Genomic DNA, 20,103 nt, shown 5'->3' with positions numbered 1-20,103 from the left:
TTCTGTTGGCTTGTATGTAGCTGAGTTTCAATATACTACTGCTAGACTCAGTCACAGTCAATCTACTGGGAGGTATGCAGAGTCAGATCAACTATAATGTTTGCTCCTCTTTGGTCTAGGTGGACACTCTATTCTACTGCAGACTTATGGGCTAGAACTAAATCTCAGTTCTATTCCTGGGCTCAAAGTCACTATGTTTCCAGAATTTTCTCCTTGTTCAGTTCTCAGCTAAGACTTACTCAGACTCTGCTTCTTTTCATCTTGGACCCTTGACACAGCAGCAAGATGGCACCCATCCCTGCACTCTATACAGTTGGGGATTCCCTTGTATCTCTTTATACTCTGGTGCTTCCTTACCACATACTCTGTTTCATCCTTCTTTTGGTCCTTGGGTGCTAGAATGATCCTCACTACTGTTTCTGTGACTACTCCTTGCCAGCCCCCATATTCAATGGTTGAATACCTCTCTGTCTCCCTAAGCTGTTCTGGGTTGGAAAAATTATGCATTGTGAACTTTTCTTGGCTTTCTGCTCAAAATTCAGTCGGTATGTATTTTAAATTATCACGAAGGAAATATGCAAGCTAGGCAAAAATGGTTTTGCTCACTGACATCTTGACTCCACATCTCCTTCCCTCTGTCATATATGACAACTTTTTTTTTATTTTTTGCAAGGCAAATGGGGTTAAGTGGCTTGCCCAAGGCCACACAGCTAGGCAATCATTAAGTGTCTGAGGCCAGATTTGAACTCAGGTACTCCTGACTCCAGGTCCGGTGTTCTATCCACTGTGCCACCTAGCTACTCCTGACAACTTTTGCTTGAAGAAAATATTACCAAGTCATTCAATAAATATTTATTAACTGCCCACTATGTGCTAACTAATTTTTTTACATTTTATTTTCTCAATTACATGTAAACAAATATATTTAACATTATTTTTTTTAATTTTGTGTTCCAGATTCTCTCCCTTCCTTCCTTCCTCCCTCTATGAGAAGGTAAGAAATTTGATATAGAGATTATACATGTATAGTGATATAAAACATTTCCATATTAGCCAGGTTGCAAAAGAAAATGCAGACCAAAAAACTCCAAGAAAAATAAAGTTAAGAAAAGTGTACTTTCAGACTCCATCAGTTTTTTCCCTGAGGGTAGATAGTATTTTTCTTCATAAGCACTTTGGAATTGTCTTGTATCATTGTACTTCTGAGAGGAGTTAAGTTAATCCTCAAACAATATTGCTTTTTATTGTGTACAATATTCTCCTAGTACCAAATGCTCTTAAGTCAGTCCTTTCCACTTTTGGATAATTCTACTTGCTTTAGGGACATTCCTTTACATAAACTCTAAACTTTTCTCTTTTTAACTTCCACCTATTAGTCCTAATTCTGCCCTCTGGACCAAAGAGAAAAAATATAATTCTTCAAATTCTTGGAAAAGTTTTACTCCCCCCCCCCTTAGGTATTTTTCTTGTCTAGTATAAATATTGCTTCAAACAGTCCTCATATGGTATGTTCTCCAGGTTCGTCACCATCTTTCTATTTGCCCTTCTATGGTTAATCTTCAATTTATCAACTTCTTTCTTAAAGCATGGCCTCCAGAATTCAACAGTGTTCCAGATGTGAGCTGGCCAGGGAAAGGCATTATAGGACCAAGGGGGAAAGTAAAGAGAAAATGAATTTATTAAGTGCCAAGCACTTTACAAAATATATCTCATTTGATCTTCACAACAACCCTACAAAGTAGGTGCTGTTCTCTATTTTTATTTATTTATTCATTTATTTACTTACTTTTTATTTATTTGTATATTTATATATTTATTCATTCATTCATTTATTTATTTTAGGTTTTTGCAAGGCAAATGGGGTTAAGTGGCTTGCCCAAAGCCACATAGCTAGGTAATTATTAAGTGTCTGAGATCAGATTTGAACTCAGGTACTCCTGACTCCAGGGCCGGTGCTCTATCCACTGCGCCACCTAGCCACCCCCTGTTCTCTATTTTTATAATGGAAGAAACTGAGGCAACAGCTTAAGTGACTTGCCCAGAATCAAATAACTAGTAACTGTCTGAATCAAATTTGAACTCGGGTCTTCCAAACTTCAGTGTGCCAGCTGGCTACCTTAAAGCTGCTACTAGACTATGACAACTCAATTAACCAAGGATACAAAATTCAGAAGGAATTGACAGAACTTGCAGTCCTTCAACAGGATAGAAACAAGAGCACCTAGTTAGCATTGGGTCATTAGATAGGTAGATATTTGAACAATAATAGTCATAACATGCCTAAATTTCAGCATAGTAGCTGATAAACTCTTTGCAAGGTAATGAGTTCTTTATCCTTCATTCTCAGAGAACATGACGTCAGGGAGGTGATGCATATGAATTGTATTTGAGTGAGGGAGTACTGTGCTAAGTCACCAGCTTCACTTTTTCCTCTAGAGTCTTCAACTTCAGTGGCCAGATATGAATTGGAATGACTAGAGATGGTCCTAAGATGCAAGGCAATCAGGGGTTAAGTGACTTGCCTAAGGTCACACAGGTAAGTAATGGCAAGTATCTCAGGCTGGATTCTAATTTTTGTCCTCCTGACTACAAGGTCTGTTCTCTATACATTGGGCCACTTAGCTGCCATATGTGGACAAGGTGGAGAGATCTAAATCAGTTATAAATTAAATGATGATGATGATGTTTGTCCTTCATTCTTGAAAAAGACCATGACATCGGGGGAGATGATGTCATGACATACACATGAACTGGATTTGAGTGAGGTGGGACTGTGCTAAGTCACCAGCCTCACTTTCTCCTCTAGAGCCATCTGGGTCCAGGGGCCAGATATGAATCAGGATGACTGGAGATGCCCTGGATGCGAGGCAATCAAGGTTAAGTGACTTGCACAAGGTCACACAACTAGTAAATGGCAAGCGCCACCTAGCTGCCCTATGTGGACAAGGTGGAGAAATCTAAACCTAAATCTAAGTTAGAATAGTTTAGATGAATTCAGAGATAATTTAATTCCTGGACCAAAAAAGTAAATAGAAATGTTGATGTCACATTGAGCTGTAGGTACGGTAGGATGCCAAAGTGTTTGATCCTTGACTCTGTGCTACTGAACACTTGTATTTGTGACTAAAAATAAGACATAGAGGACATGGCTAGATAATTTACATGAAGCTGAGGGGAATAGTTAAACTACTGATCAAAGAGTCAAAATCCTAAATTATTTTTAACAGGTGAGAATTATGAATAAAACCTAAAAAGATTAAATCTAATGTGGAGAAATGTAAAGTCCTACACTTTGGTTCAACAATCAACTGCAGAAATTGAGCGCAGGGAAATCTAACTAGACAACAGCTCATGTGAAAAAGATCTACAGGCTTTATTAGACTGCAGCCTTAATATGAGTAAATATAAAAAGCAACCAGAAAGAGCAAATGTAAATAGGTCGCAGAGAAATTTGACTTTCAAGTCAGGAATTCAAGAGACAAGGTCCATCTTTGACACATGTGTAATCCTGGGCAAATCACTTCTCTCCTCGTGCTCTAGAGGCAACTATCCAATATTGTAAGCTGGGGAAAAGGTGCTCACCTAAACAGGAAACAAAGGATTCAGGATGCTGAACCACAGAGGGGAGGAGACAGTCGATTGCAGGACATCCCAGGGATGTAGGGAGCCTCTGTAAATGCCAGCAGGCAGGGGCGCAATGCTGAGTTTTGCCTTCGACAAGCAGAAACTTGTAGGTTGGAACTCTGTGAGTGAAGTGCCTAAAGGAGGTGAGGCTTGTATTGTTGGAAGATGAGATAGAATAGCATAAACGCTCACTGCTATTCCCATTGTTGGTTTAGTACCTTTGTATAAGCAACTCTGGGAAGCAGGAGAGCCGAGAATGATCCCCTTTACGGAGGTGACTGAGGAGACATCTCTTCATTTCTCGCCAGGCTGCAGTCTGGAGTTTTCCATAAACTTTTTTTTTTTAATATGTAGTCTTTAGAATGTAAGCTCCTTGAGGACAGGGGCTTTCTTTTTACTTCTAGTTATATTCCCAGTGCTCAGCATTGTAACTGGCACATAAGGACCACTTAATAAACATTTGTTGACCGACTGTCTCGCCCATCTAATAAGTTTGGAGCTATGCTGCAAATTCTGGTCTCTCGACCTCAAGTCCATTCCTCTTTCCATTCTTTTTTGCTGACAGCGGGGTGGGTGTGGGGGGCTAGACAGAAGCTCCCATTCCTTTAGCAAGTTAACTTTCTTTCCTAGACTGGGAGAGCAGCTGGATCCCAGCTTCTCCTTGGGGATGGAAGACCTTCGGCTCCCTGCTTCGGGTGGGGAGTGGGGCTGCTGTAAATGAGCAAAAGGATTTCTTGCCTCCAAGATGAGCTAGAAGCTTCCTAAGAGCCCCCCCCCCAAATCCCACCTCGCCTTCTCCAAAGACCCCTTAAAAACCGATTTTGGAAATGAGCTCGAGCCATAGGAGATTTCCACGCTGTTCGTAAGCTCTTTGAAGGCAGGGACTGGGGGTCTCTGGGAATCTTCTTGGGTGACCCCAGCAGGTCCTTTGTGGGATCGAGCTGGTCTGACCACCCCCACCCAGTGGGCTACGGGCAGGGGCCCGGTCCGGGAAGGAAAGCCTGGAGCCCGGAGCCCCTCGGACGCACGCACCTCCTCGGGGCGGGGAGGGGGCGGCGCGAGGCTCTCGGCCACCGCCTCTGCTCCGGGAGAGAGGGAAGGGTCGGGGGAAGGAGCGGGCATAAGAGGCTCCGGGCCGCCGCCGCCCGGCTCTCACCTGCGGTCTTCGTCCCGCGCAGCCATGCCCTGGTTCCTTGCGGCCGCGCTGCTGGCCGCGCTGCTGCTGCTGCTGCTCCTGTCCCGCCGGAGGATGCGGTGAGTGGCCCGAACGTCACCCCCGCATCCCTAGCCCAGCCGCTTCCCAGCCCCCCACCCCCAGGTTCCTGCCTCCCTGGGACCCCGGGAAACCAAGTCTGGCGTGGGGCACCGAAGCCAGAATCGTCCCCTAGAGGAAGATGCTTAAGAGTTCCCCGAATAGGGCGTTCAGCCCTTTAGTACAGAGAGGGGGCTACCGGCCAGGATTGCGGCCCCGGGGGACCTGAATCCTAGTAAAGGGAACCCATGTGGCCCAAGGAAAGGAGATCATGGCTTGGAGAACCCCCCGTTGCCCCGCCAAAAGTACTTCGAAAGACTCCTGGCATTCTGGCGAAGCAGAGAAGGCCCTGTAATCTGGAGTGGAGAGGACCTAGCCTCAGATCTATCTTCTTTTTTGTTTGTTTGTTTGTTTGTTTTTGTTTATGTTTGCAAGGCAATGGGGTTAGGTGATTTGCCCAAGGTCACACAGCTAGGTAATTATTAAGTTTCTGAGGCCCAGATCTATCTTCTTAATAATCTGTGTGACTTTAGTCATTGGTGAGAATTTTTGTAGGAAGGACCTGTTTTCTCATTTTAATTTGGGGGGGGAGGTGCTGTCGGGGTGTGTGCTAAAGTGTCTCCAAGGTCCCTTGCCATTCTGTCCATCAGGGCTTCCTCAGGAGTTCCAAATGCTCAGGGACCTCCAAGTGGAAAGAAATTATGACTCCATTTCTTGGTATAACCAGGTAGAACAAAGCATCTTCAGGAAGGTCAGAAACGGAAAGACATTTTGGGGCCTGGCAGAGTTGGAATCCACAGGGACTGGAGTTCCAGGCCTCAGAAAGCCATAATGCAATGTACACCTGACCAGGAATCAGCAGATAAGGATTCTGGGTCGGGCTCTGTCACTTAAGATTGCTTTGGGTAGGTCCTTACCTTCCCTAGGCTTCAATGTCTTCATTTACAGAATAAGAGAGTTGAGCTGAATGTTTTCTAAGGCTCCTTCCAACTCCGACAATTTGTTCTTAGATGCCTTCCAGCTTTGATTTTCCTATGCTGAACTTTCTTATGGTTCCTCCAACTATGACAATCTGTATTCCCATCTGTTAGAAAAAAACAAAACAAAAATGAGTTTGGACTAAATGACCCCCTCAGTTACCTCCAGCTCTAAATTGTACTCCCCTATGATCTCTGAAGGAGATTAAGTTGAACCTGTAACTTTCCTATATATTCTCTTTTCCTTCTTGGGTTCAGCAATTCAATAAACTTTTTATTTCAGATTTTCAGAGGTGCCTTTCTGGGTTGGCCAAAACATGTCCAGAGATGTCTCAGGGACCCAGATCTATTTTAAAAGACACAATACACAACACCTCCTCTATACTCCTGAATGCCTCTGTTCCCTATGGAACAGTCACACCTGGTATTTACCTACTTTCCCATTAACAAAGAAGTTAGGCCTTGTTATCCATTGATGCAAATGATAAAGTGTAAACTACCCCCCTCCAACCCAACTAGGGGAGCCCTTTCCCCAGGGAGGGTTATTTTGGAGAATATAAACACATCCACTATTAGCCTGTTGGAAATAAAACTGAGAAGGGATATTGGTGACAAGTTTTATTTACATTTGGCAGAAACATATTTTTGGCATGTTTTTCTGTTTTAAGTTATATGTGTCTTTAGTGTTCTTAGCACAAGAAATTGAGAGCTGATTGTGTATGTTTCGAACTTTAACTTTAAAACTCCTGTTCTGATAGTAACTCACATTTTAGTCATGGGAATGAAATAGTGCCAGTAGGATAAACATTATTTTACAGATAAGGAAATTGAGGCCCAAGTTACTTGCTCCAGGTAGGGTGGCAGAGCTAAGATTCCAAAAGGTCTTTGGATTTCCAAGACTACTGTTTTCAGCTGAAAAGAAATTCAAATTATCAGTGAGTCTTAAAACTAGGCAGATCATTGGTTTTGTTTTTTGTTTTTCCTTATTCTGCAATACAGGATACAGTGTAGCATAGTGGATAGAGTTTTGGATTCAAATCCTGCTACCAGCTGTATGATCCAGGACAAGTCATTGAATACCTCTGATTTTCAGTTTTATATATTATAAAGGTAGATTAATAATAACACCTACTCCACAGAATTTCTCTGAGATTTTATATATGTAGGGTATTCTTCAAATTTTAATTATCAATATTAGTTATTATTATTAGTAGTAGTAGTAGTATTCACACTGCCCCTGTTCTGGCCAGTTTTGTGTTCTGAATTTAAGGGAGGAGATATGCAAGGAAGAACATGACACAGAAAATCCTTGCCTTTACTGTGTTGACAGTCAAGGGAGGGGAATCCAAGATGAACCTATAGGATTCTGACCATTCTGGCCAAACTGTATGATGCTGACATTAAATGAAGCAGTCAGGGCAGGGAGTAATCCCTACCATTGAGGAAAATCTGGGATGGTGGTGGGATTGAACTGAGTTCAGAGTCAAGATAAAAGGCAAAGGTTAAAAAGAGAAGGGGCATTCTAGGTTGGATAGTGAAATAGATATTGTTACCAGAGTCACAAGAGTGGTATACTGAGGGCACTAGATTCTAAGCAGGGAGTTCACACCAGGAAATGTTTTGAGAAGTATTTTTCTTAATAGTAAAGAGATTTCATTTGTTGAAATAAAAATTGAAAACAAGTAGACAAAACAGTCCTGTACTTATTTTATATAGAAAGCAGTTTCTACAATACCAAAGAAACTAATTCTGAGTTTTTCCTGAGATAAAATTTAATAGTTCCAACTTCTTCAGCGGTTATCAAAATACAAAAGAAAAAAAAATTCAAAGATTTTTTTTCAAATGCCAAATCTGACCCTTGTAGTAATGAGGGGGTAGTAAAGGACATTTCACACATATACAGATGGGAGATTGTTCCAAAAATGGGACTGAACACATTTAGAATGGAATGAGTCTCCAAGTTCTCATGCTCAGTTTATTTTCTTTCAAAACTTAGATTCTATAGATAAATGTGTGGTGTTTTTGTCTGTGTTTTTGAAATAACTCCAGCCAAGCTTGGGGCTAATGTAGGTTGTGCCTACTGTGGAAAGATTTCAAATGGAAGTACTGCATACTTGACCAAAATTAAAAGGCTGGTTTTTTGGTTGTCCAAATATGTCAGAAAGCTCTTCTCAATATTTATAACCAGCCATCATTGTGTCCTTCCTAAGAGTTATTCAAGTGTGATGGAAAACTAATCACAGTCTGACCTGACCTGCAAGCAGGAGGGAAGTCTAGTTATGAACAATTTATGATAGAAGATCTGTTGCTCTCAATGCGCAGCCTGCTTTTTTTCCCCTAATAATGTGCAGTCAAGTTTTTTTCCTAATAAGTATGCATATGAGCACAAATACAACCTCAAACTCTCAGTCATTACTGTCAATCACAAAAATCAGTCCTTATATATTCTGCAAGTGATGGTACCATAGGGGTCCAATCTTATCTGGTCACCTATATCCACACTGTGAAGCTCATGTCTTTGTATTTGATAGTTTCTACCTTTGAAACCTATAGTAGGAATAGTAACCATTATTTCAACCAGCTTCAGTTTGTACTAAATAGTTGTCTTTCCTGCAACATCCAGACCAAACATTTCTTTTGTTGTTTTTTTTGGCAAGGTAAATGGGGTTAAATGACTTGCCCAAGGTCACACAGCAACTTTTTTTTGACCAAAGAGCCCCTGAAGAGGTTAGCAAATATAACTCCCATCTTCTCAGTTGATTTGTTGAATGTTGGCAAAGGAAACTACCCTGCTCTTGAGCCTCGGGTTTCCATTCTCCTCTCTAGGGGAAACATTTTGGATCAGAGTTGAGAGTCCTGAGTTTGAATCCTGGTTCTGCCTCTGACTTACTCTGTGATCTTGGGCAAGTCAAATCACTTGTTTGGAGCTCAGTTTTCTCATCTGCAAATTGAGAGATGCTGATCTGAAAGATGTGTAAGGGCCCTTTAAAGTCTAACAGAGGGGAGAGGGAAGTGGGTAAGACCAAGTTGGGGACAATTCTTTCTTTTTGACTCTTCTTGGAGAGTGGAGAATGCCTTCCTGTGTCTGGGGATTTGTCTTCTATCCCAAAGCAACAAAGGGAAAGTGACAGGCTAGCCACAGACCATAGGTTCTAAAATAGATTTGGCTTTCACAATTCACCACACCCAGGCCTGGAAACAGAGATCACTGCCCAGATGTGTCAGAGGCCTGGGCTGGGGCTTTCAAGATGGCAGGGGTAGGGGCCCCTTCCTCCCAAGGAGCAAACTTAGGCTAACATCTTGGATTTACCCACTGTTGGCAACACTTCCTGCTTTTGTCAACAAGTTAGCCCTGGAGTTTGGGTTGCATTTTCCACATTTTTTTAAGAAATAGGAAATAGTCTCAGTTAGAAATAATACCTTATCTTCACAGGAAGCTTCCAGTTCTCCTAAGGGCCAACCCATTCCAGGGAAGAAATTAACACTATAGGTGCCAACCCGATGGAATGGTGCTAGAGCCTCTTTCCGGACTGTGTTGAGTGGGAGATAAACAAAAGACACTTTCACTCTCTATGGGGTGAGCCCTCAGGCAAACTGTAAGAGAACTGTTTTCTTCCAGTCCTGACTTTGCCGCTAGCTTGTGGTGTGATTCTCAGTAAATTATTTCCTTTCTCTGGGCCTCAATTTCCTCATCTGTTAAAAGTAAGAGTTTGGACATTGTTCAGTCATTTTTCAGTTATGTCTGACTCTGTGACAACATTTGGGGTTTTTGGGGCAAAGATATTGAAGTGATTTGTCATTTTCTTTTCCAGCTCATTTTACAGATAAGGGAACTAACAGAGTTAAGTGACTTGCCCAGAGTCACGTAGCTAGAAAGTATCTGAGGTCAGATTTGAACTCAGGAAAGATGAGTCTTCCTAACTCCAGGCCATCTAAGAGCTGATTTGGACTAGTTGGTCTCTGAGATATCTTCTCTGTTCGAAGATAAATGACATTTTATGTTCTAAATTCCCTTTCAGCACAGATATATTATAATCTATATTCTAAGGCATTCCCAACTTATGATTCCAGGAAAACATAACTTTCAGAAGTTATAGAGAGAAAAATCCAACAGTTATCAATTACCTCGTTGTAAATGAGGGGATTAGATTCATGATCTTTAAGTTCTGTTTTAATCCTAACATTAATTAATCTGTGTTCTAACCTCTCTTCCTGTTTAGACATTCTGTGTTTCATGACCTAGATCTTTCCCAACTTAATATTTTGGATATTTTTCCTTTTTTCTCTAAAAATGTTTATTGATGTTGTTTTTATTTACCAAAGAGAATAGGATCAAATAAAACCAATAAAATAAAACCAACAAACACAACTGGGTCTAATTAACACAATATCCTGTGCTCATTGCCTACCACATCTCTGCAATTAATGGGATTTCTGATGTATTTAATTCTGCATCTTCATCTATATTACTGTAGTTGTTATGTAGTATGTTATTACTATAGTATTATTCTCCTCTTCCATTTTCTTTGCTTTGTATTTATAAGTTCCTACATATCTGTATCCCTTATCTCATTATTTCTTTTGTGATGCATCAACAGATCTGTGATTTCATGGATGTGGGTGCTCCCTTCAGTGACATCTTGTGTGCCTATCCTGTGTGATTCTCATCTGTATCCTCCCTTAAATTCTCCTCCACAAGAGGCCCACTTTATTTACCAAGGATCTTCCTTTCATTCTTTTGCCATTGTGTAGATCCCAGCGGAATATATGGACTATACCCAATAACTATTGGGTTATTCTTTGTTCTTGCCAAATGACTAGCTCATCTCTTTTCAGGCACATACCTCTTTAATGACATCCTTTGCTATTGTCCCTCTGGTATCTTTTCTCCTATGCAATCTTCTTTTGTAACGTGTTGCAGCCAACTTACTCCTCATTGCCCTTTGGGTGACGTTCAGCATAAATTCTTCAGAGACTGGTATTTCATGATTAGCAGAAATATAGCAACATTAAAAGAATATTTATATTTTTAAGAGGCTGGATCTTTATTTCAGGGAGAAGTTTGGAGGGGGGGAGATGATCATTAAAAGCTTCACTTAATGTCTTAAATGCAAACCATTGCGGGACAGAAGGATGAGTCCTGACTGTGGAATCAGGGCCTGGGTTCAAATTCCACCTTAACTTCAAGCAATTCATTTCACATCCTTGAGCTTCAGTTTTCTCCGGTGGTTGGATCTACTCTTCTCTTCCTGTTCAACCCTGGGCCCAGCTTGTTGTCTATCTGTAGTGTCTATCCATATATGTCCTGAAGGACCAGGTCTTTGGGCTGTACATCCAGTGCCGTTTTGGTCTGGACCATTGGCTTTCTTTACCCACTTGGTGAAGCTACATAGCACAAAGTATTCAGTTTGTTCCACCATTCTCCAGTTGATGGACATTCATTTTACTTCCAGTTTTTTTTTTTTTAGATTTTTCAAGGCAATGGGGTTAAGTGGCTTGCCCAAGGCCACACTGGCTAGGTATTTATTAGGTGTCTGAGGTCGGATTTGAACCCAGGTACTCCTGACTCCAAGGCCGATGCTCTATTCACTGTGCCACCTAGCTGCCCCTACTTCCAGTTTTAACAATATATTTTATGCTCTAAGGTCCCTTTCAACTCTATGTTTTAGATTCTGGTGTCAGCCTGTGTCACTTAATGTTCCATGATTCTGAGAGGTAAATGGAATGATTCACATTCTGGTCTTGGTTGAATCACAGTCACAGAACCTGTCAGTCTTGCTCCAAAGCATCTTTGCCAGTTCCCCCTTAGTCATCACAGAGATGCTGTATCCATCTTAGATGAGTGGAAGTTTGCAGATGAAGGTAGAGCATGCTTCATCCCCTTCCTGCTTCTCCACTTGTATCCCCTGGCATAGGAGTCTACGGAGACTCAAACTTGTACTCAAATCCTGTCTTTGTAGTTTTGGGAAGGGCCAGGGTGTGAGGAACAGGGAGTGGAAAGATGATTGATTGCTGTTTTATCATGCCAACACCGTCCCTCCTGGGTTAGCTCTGCTTTGGGGTTTATTCTGCTATGGTGTCCTTCCTTCTTATTGATGAAAGTTATTGATGTCTATCCATCCTTCAATGGCCAGCTCAAATTCTGGTTTCTCTGGGAAATCTTCTCTGACAACTTTCAATTTACAGGAATTTTTTTTCTTACTCTGATCTTTTTGGGGCTCTTAGGCTAGTGATAACAACTGGACCTGCTATTTCATTGGTTTAGGGAACTTCTAGATGATGAACCTCTCCCACCAATACAGGTTGTGACATTTCTGCAAAGGTGTCCTAGAGAGTGGACTAGAAAACCAAGAGATTAAATGATTTGCTCAGGATTACCCAGTAATTGATAGAAGCAAAACTTGAACCCATCTCTTATTGTCTTTGAGGCTAGTTCTCTATCCACTATTCCAAGCTGCCTCTATGACAAGGCTCTTAGAGTTATGGATCCTCAGACTTATAGAATGGTGAACTGAAGGTAGGTATGTCCTGGGGCCGGCTCACAAGGTTTCCAAGAACTGCTTGTTAAATTTTCGATGTGAAGGCTACAAATCAGAGATTGATTTATTGTTTTATTGATTGTCTGGATTTAAGAAAGTGATGGCACAAATGTTAATGATGCAAATCAAAGTTAAGAAGGTGTTGTGTATTTATTTCTTTTTCCTAAAGAGCCAGGTACCATCACCATCCTGATTGGAAGAGACACTAGATATCATCATTTCTATCAGCCAGTCTTGTGACTTTGGAGGCATATAAGATAGTAATATTTAGTATGGCAGGTTCTTCAAGCTTCCAGTCTATTCTCTGCATATATATCCTTTACACTTATGATACCTGAGTAATTTTCCCAGTGCATGACTATGATTATGTTACTCCTGTGCTCAAAAATCTTCATTGGCTTCCAGTGCCTAATCAAGAGTCTAAACTGCCTCTGATATGCAAGACCCTTCACAATTTGCCTCTCACTTACTTGTTCAGCATTACTTTGTACTTTTCTTCCTCATTCTTTCTCTCATCCCTTGTTCATATCTTGCTGGCCTCCATCCTCCCTCAAACACCATCTCCCATCTCCTCTTCCATGTCATACTTATTTGTGTACCTTCCTATGGAACCATAACTAAGGTAGGGTGACTTTGCCCTAGAGCATCCTGAATTAAGGGGGCACTGAAAGTATTTCTAAGCCTCCATCACTGTAAAAACAACCAGAATTAGCATCTAGTTCATGAGAAGAATTAATTAAAATAGGAAGCTACTAAATGGTCCATTTTCTTGCTCCAGCAATCATAGACCAGGTGAACTTCCCTTGTCTGTATATACAACAAATCCTATCCCCACCCCACTCCACCTTCATTGAAGGTGGTCTTCTTATTGGTGTCTCAGAGTCATAAGCCCTTTCTCTTTGCTAAATTCAGGGCCCTGTTTTGATTGATTTGCTCTGTTTGCATTACAGCTCTAATGCATCATCATCCTCTTCCCCTCCCCTGGAATCTATTAGAATCATGAGATTCAGACCTTAAAGCCCTACTTAAACCTTGTTATTTTGCAGTTGAGGAAACTAAGGTTGGGAAAGGTAAAGTGATTTGTTTAAGGTTACACAGGTAGCAAGTTGTGGATTTGAATATACTACTATACCATGGTGCCTATTTTAGACTGTAAGCATGAACTTTTTCATTTTTCATTTTTATGATTCTAGTGCCTTGTTCTGTAGATCCTTAACAAATGTTTGTGGAATTTTTTTCACTGCCTGTCCTCTCTCACTGGATGTTTATTATATTCTGAGTTTTCTAGGAGACCTGGTGAACCCCCTCTGGATTCAGGCATCATTCCTTGGCTGGGCCATGCCTCAGAATTTGGCAAAGATGCAGCTGGATTCCTCTCCAGGATGAAGAAGAAGCATGGGGACATCTTTACAGTGAGTGTGCCTTTGGGAAGGGAGGGAAGAAGTAGGACTGGTTTTTTCCTCTGTGTGTCTGGGTTTTCTATTCATTTCACACAGCTATATTTCCTCTGAAATAGGTGTGTCACAAGGCTTGGGCTGTTGTCAGCCTCTGACATGGACACAGAGTGACAGGAAATAAGACACTTTCCTGGCCCTCAGTTTACTCTTTTACTGGGTGGAAATAGTTATAGTCCTATCCCTGGTCTTATTGAGCTGTTGTGAAGATGGCTGCTATAAAAGGATTTGGTAAATTCAAGGGCATTGTTATTATAATTAGCCAAGGACTTGGACTATAAATCAATTTAGTTCACAAGGGTCTTTTCATATGGTCACTCTGGATGTTAATTATTCATTAACTGGAGAGTCCTTAATCTAGGTCTTTCAGTTCAGTATTTACAAGTGGATATCATATTTCTACCAAAGGGCTTTGATGGCCTTTCTTCTATTTCTTCTTGCAACCCTTCTTTGCTGCAAGAAAAATCTGCCCAAGAAGGAAGCTACATATTTTTTTTTCCTTCTTAGCATCAGGGGTAATGGGGGGGAATAAGGAATCTAGTAACTTCAGAATTGGATTGGCCTCTGGAAAAGATTAAATTCTTCATTATAGGAGGTATTCAAGGGAAGACTGGATTCTGTAGAGAGGATTCTTGCTCCAGATGTCAGTTGGACTCAATAATTTCCAAATCTATTTTTCTGTGAGATGTGGAAGAGGTCATTTCATCTCACTAATGCTGCCAGCAGCTTGCTATCATCAATGCCGAACAGCTGTTCAGAGTTCTGATATTCTGCTCTATAGTCTCCTATGATCACAGTCTCAGAGCTGAAAAGGGTCTTTGAGGTCACGTCCAATCTTCCCAATTTTACAGATAAGGAAACTGAGGCTCAAAGGTATTCATTTACCCACTGTCAAGCAGGTTTCAAACCAAGGTCTTCCTGGACTTGAGGTCCAGTGAACTGTACAATGAACTGCCCTTCTCAATGCTTGTGTATCTCTACCCCAGGAATTCCCCATTGACCTTCACTTGACTTTGAGGTATAAGTTCTTCCTTCATAGAATCACAGAATGCCAAAGCTAGAGCTCAAGGGCTCAAGTAGTCTACCCTCCATTTTATTAATGAGGAAACAAGCTAGAGAGGAAGAATGGGCTACCTGCAAGAGACCAAACAATCACCAAACATTTATTAAAAGCCAACCAAAGTACCAGGTACTGTGTTAGGCACTAGGATTACAAAGAACAAAATGAAACAGATTGTACCCTCATGGAACTTACATTCTATAAGGAGAATAACTTAATGTAAAAATAAGTATAATGTAATGTTTTTGAAGAGACTAATAGCTACAGGAGTCAAGGAAAAATCTCCTGTAGAAGAAGGAGCTTGAGCTGAGTTTTAGAGGAAAGTAGGATTTTAAAATTTGAAAATGAGGAAGGAATGAATTCCAGGGATGGGGAACAATCAGGGCAAAGACACTGAGGTAGGAAATTGGGTGTTGCATATGAGGAGCATCAAGAAGGTTAGAGAATAGAATACATAAGAGGAGTAATATATAATAAGGCTGTAAAGGTAGAGAAGAATACCTGGGAGGCACAGTGAGTAGATTGCCAGCTGTGGAGTCAGAAAGTCTTATTTTCCTGAGTTCAAATCTAACCTCAGATATACTATACATAATAGTTTTGTGACCCTGAGCAAGTCACTTTACCCTGTTAAATCTTAGTTTCCTTATATATTAGGGGAAAAAAACCACTCCAACATATCTCCCAAGAAAAACCCAAGTGGGGACACAAAGAGTAGGACATGATGCAAAACATCAGAACAACAGCAAAACATAAGTTGGGACCAGATGATGAGAGTCTTTAAATGCCAAATAGACAAGTTTTACATTTGATCCTAGAATTAATAGGAAGTTACTGGCATTTAAAGGAGTACTATTTTCAGATCTGTACTTTAGGAAAATCAACATGGAGGTTGTATGGAAGATGGATGGGAGAGGGGAAGCCAGGAAGACTAAATAAGATGATGATGACCTGAATGACAGTGGTTGGTTGTGTGAGTAGAGATAAGGGGACAGATTGTGAGAAATGTTGTGAAGGTAGGAAATAGTAAGAATTGGTGACTATTTTGCTGACATGTTTGTGGGTAAGGAAGAGAAAAGAGTCAAGGGTGACTGGAAGGACATCATTCTCTCATCTTTGACAGAAATAGAAATGTTAAGAATTGGAGTGTGTTTGGGGACAAAGATAATAAGATTTATTTTGGACATAATTGAGTTTGAGATGTCTATCAGACATGTATTTCAAAATATGAAAGAGAGAGAGGAAAATAAAAAGAGAAAATGGGAGAGAGAGAAAAAGAAGGGAGGAGGTAGGATCAAGAGTACATGTGGAAAAACTGGCCTTGGAAAAAAATCTTTTCTTCAAAGACTAGAGGGATAGAATAGGCAATGAGGTCAAGGAATTTTGAGGTCTAAAGAGGGGAGAAGAGGGAACACATGGCAAAAACAGTGATTATTTATATAGTCTTTTACCAACATTACTCAATTTATCCCCATGGAAAGTAGGTGCTATCATTAGCCCACTTGACATATGAGGAAATTGAGGCATCTAGAGGTTAAGTGACTTGGTCAGAGCATCCAGCTAATAATTGTCACTCTGGATTTGAACTCTGGTCTTCCCTCCTTCAAGTCTTTATCCACTTTACCACCTAGCCACCTCTAGGATGGCTTCTATTATGTGAGGTTCTCCATTGACTAAGAGAATTAAGGAGATAAAAGTTTCTATAATGAATGTCCTGAAATGTCCAATGAAAATCCAGTTTCCTTTTTTCCTCTTTTCACTATGTTGGTATAACTCAGTAAATACTAACAGAGGAGAAGAGCTAACCCAGGAGAGGAAGTACAGCCTAAAGGGAAAATTACTGGATTTGAAGTCAGAGGAGCTGAGTTTTAATTCTGCCCCTGCCATCAGCCCACTGTGTATTCTTAGACAAGTCACTCCTTTTCTCTATTTCATCACTTGTAAGATGAGTAGGTTGGACCGGACCATCTCTAAGCCTGTCTTCCACCTCTAAATCTGTGCTCCCTTGATTTCTGACTGTGCTAACTTCCCCAGGTATGTGTGGCAGGGAGGTTTATCACAGTTCTCCTGGACCCTCACTCCTACGACACAGTTGTCTGGGAATCAAGCTCCAAGCTAGATTTCCACAAATATGCCATCTACCTTATGGAGAAGATTTTCAATGTCCAGTTGGCCAACTATGATCCTGGTTTGGAGAAAGCCAAGATGAAACCGTGAGTATCTTGGGTTGGGGTTGAGAAAAGGCATTCATTGTCTCTGTGTCTTTGTATTCTCAGGACCAAACATAATAGATCATTGCTTTTAAACTGGAAAACAGCACAAAATAGGCCATGATTATTCTTAGAATTGTCATCAATGGGCTCGTGAAGCCAAGTTCAGTTGATTCCCCTCCCTTCCCCAATTTTCCAGGACCCTACTTCACAAGAACCTGCAGGCTCTCAAGGAGGCCATGTTTAACAATCTATGCAACATCCTTCTGAAGGATGCTGGGGACATGAGCACAGACTGGCAGGAAGCGGGGCTGTTCCAGTTCTCCTATGACATCATGCTCAGGTGAGTTTCTTCCTAATGTGTCCCATTCTAACTTTGGTGGACAAGGAAATCTAATAGCATGGGTAATTGGGAATGGGAATGGAAGGTGGGGCTTGTGTATTATCAAATGAGAGGATGGATGTGGAAACTTTTGAAATGTTGAAGTCACCATATTTAAGTAAAGGATGTGTTATCATTTTGTGGAATCTTAGATCTAGAAGGGGCTTTGGTAAACCTCAATTTTCTATAAAATAAGAGGGTTTGGGCTATATGATCTCTGAGATCCCTTCCTGTTATATATATTCTGTGATTCTCTATAGAATGTTAGAACTAGAAGGAATTTTAAAATATAGAATCCCAGAGTTGGAATTAGAGTTTAGAACACAGATGACAGAATGTTAGAGTTAGAAGGGACTTTAAAGTAGAAAACAGTGAATATTAGGTTTAGAAGGGACCCTAGAAGAAAGAAAATAAAGTGTTAGAGCTGGAAAGAGCCTATCATAGAAATCATAGAATTTTAGAGATAGAAGGGACTTTAGAACATTGAATATAGAATGGCAGAAAAGGAAAAGAGCTTAGAACATAGAGTATTAAGACATGGTGAATTGTTTTATTTCTGATTTGCCAAAGGACTTTAGAGGTGAATGTTGATCCAGAGTAAGGGTGAAGTTCATACTAACTATTTTGTTGCCATGCTAACCAGAGCTGGCTACCTGACGCTGTATGGCAATGAGGGTGATGATCCAGCTAGCCAGGCAAAAGATCGGATCCACTCTGCAGAGGTTTTCCAGAGTTTCCGGCAACTAGACCAGCTTCTGATGAAACTGGCCCGTAGTTCTCTGTCAGCAGGTGAGTACTGTGGAGTCCCTAAAGTAGGAGAGAGAACTGAGCCCCAAGTAGATGGGGAAGCAGAGGGAAAAATAGCCTTTGTACCCAACTGCAATCCTGGCTCAGGGCAAGATGCCCTCCAGTAGACTGCAAAAAGTCCAGAGTCCATGGGGATGGATGGGGAGGAAGCTGAGGGGATTCTTGCCTTTTTTCTTGGAAGCTATGACCCCCAGGGCAAGAATCCCCTCAGCTTCCTCCCATCCATCCCCATGGCTGTGTCATTCTCTTTTTTTTGGCCCTCCTTTCAAACCATGAAAACCCCACATGAGACCACATGGATGGAGGTAAACGGCATCTGACTAGGTATAGGATCCATAGCATTGTTGAACTGTGCCTTTGGAATGAAGTTTCTCTATTTCCCTCCCTCCTGATCCAAAGACCTTGCATTTCTTGTCATGTTCCCCACTACTGAGTATTTCTTTTCTCAGAAACATTCCTTGCTTTCTGCTGCTTCTTCCAGATCTTTTCTGTTGCCATCATTTAGTAAACTCTTCCTTTGAAATTTCCTCAGTCCCTACATGTTACTCAGTCTAAATCTTTATCAAAAAACATTTACTGGGGCGGCTAGGTGGTGCAGTGAATAGAGCACTGGCCTTGGAGTCACGAGTACCTGGGTCCAAATCAGACCTCAGACAGTTAATAATTACCTAGCCGTGTGGCCTTGGGCAAGTCACTTAACCCCATTGCCTTGAAAAATCTAAAAAAAAAGAAAACAAAAACAAAACATTTACTGTCCTCCATGTAATTTTCCTTCATTTCTTGAAGGAATTTAGTACCTGGATCATTGTCTTTCTCTGTGCTTTAACATACTAGCAAATACAGAGGATTAAACTTTCATGAGGATGACTCCCAGAACATCTAAACTTAGTTCAATATCCAACCTCTGTGAACTTGAGCTCTACTCTGTGTACTGAGTCACCCCTAAAATAGGTCAGTCATGTCCTTAATCTCACCATCACTCATAACTATGTTCTTCCCCTAAATCTATAACTCTGAAATTCTTCTCTCATAGCACATACTCCTAACTTTTCATGTCTTTCTTATTCCTCCTCCATCTATTCTTCATCTTCTCCATGTCTTCCAATTCTGTCTCTTCCCTGTTTTCCCAGTCCATCTCCATGGCTCTGGCCTCAGTATATTTTCTTCACAATCTTGACTAGTCCAAGGTGTGACCTCTACCATCTTTCTCCACTTTCATTTTTATGCTGTTTTGGGGGAAGTCATAACATTGTGCCAACAGGGTCCACTACAAATTTACATTATTTAATCTCAATTGGACTCTCCTAATTTCTTGGTACTTCTTTCTGATCTTCCATGATTGTGCTAGTGTACTTGCCATAGTGATTATTCTAAACTTCTTCAAGTTCACTCTGCCAGACTTTAGCTCCTCCACTTTAGTGTAGAACTTAGATTCTTGCTTTATTGAGAAAATAGAAGTCATCATTCATGTGGTCTTTATCTTCCCTATACCACACCTGAAGACCCTTCTGCATCATTATCCAGTTTCTCCTCCATTGCTCCAATCTCTAAGAAGGCCATTTTTGCCAAGGCCAACCTCTCTGCTTGTGCTTTGACTCCCCACCCCCACCATGTCTTCTTCTGGGAACATGCTCATTTGACAGCTTCCTCTCATTTCCTTTCTTTAATATATCCTTATCTATTGACTCTTTCCCTGCTACCTTTAAATGTGCCCAGTCCTCTCCTAATTCTTAAAAGAAAAATCCCTTACTTGACCTTGACAATCTCTTTCATGATTTGTCCTTTCATATCCAAACTTCTA

The 20,103-nt window shown here is 41.0% G+C and overlaps 1 protein-coding gene across 1 annotated transcript in view; it reads left to right on the top strand.

Moving 5' to 3' along the window:
• The first annotated feature begins 4,776 nt into the window (after nt 1-4,776).
• Nucleotides 4,777-20,103, top strand: part of PTGIS (prostaglandin I2 synthase) — a 62,441-nt gene continuing 47,114 nt past the window's right edge. Inside the window, exons 1-5 of the mRNA XM_074210219.1 lie at nt 4,777-4,878; nt 13,681-13,804; nt 16,938-17,116; nt 17,313-17,456; nt 18,139-18,284. Of these exons, the coding sequence (XP_074066320.1) occupies nt 4,805-4,878; nt 13,681-13,804; nt 16,938-17,116; nt 17,313-17,456; nt 18,139-18,284 (667 nt within the window). The 5' untranslated portion in view covers nt 4,777-4,804. The remainder of the gene's footprint in view (nt 4,879-13,680; nt 13,805-16,937; nt 17,117-17,312; nt 17,457-18,138; nt 18,285-20,103) is intronic.

This window comes from Macrotis lagotis, chromosome 1 (genome assembly GCF_037893015.1).
Source record: "Macrotis lagotis isolate mMagLag1 chromosome 1, bilby.v1.9.chrom.fasta, whole genome shotgun sequence".
NCBI lineage: Eukaryota > Metazoa > Chordata > Mammalia > Peramelemorphia > Peramelidae > Macrotis > Macrotis lagotis.
This window is presented reverse-complemented; position numbering and strand designations above follow the sequence as displayed.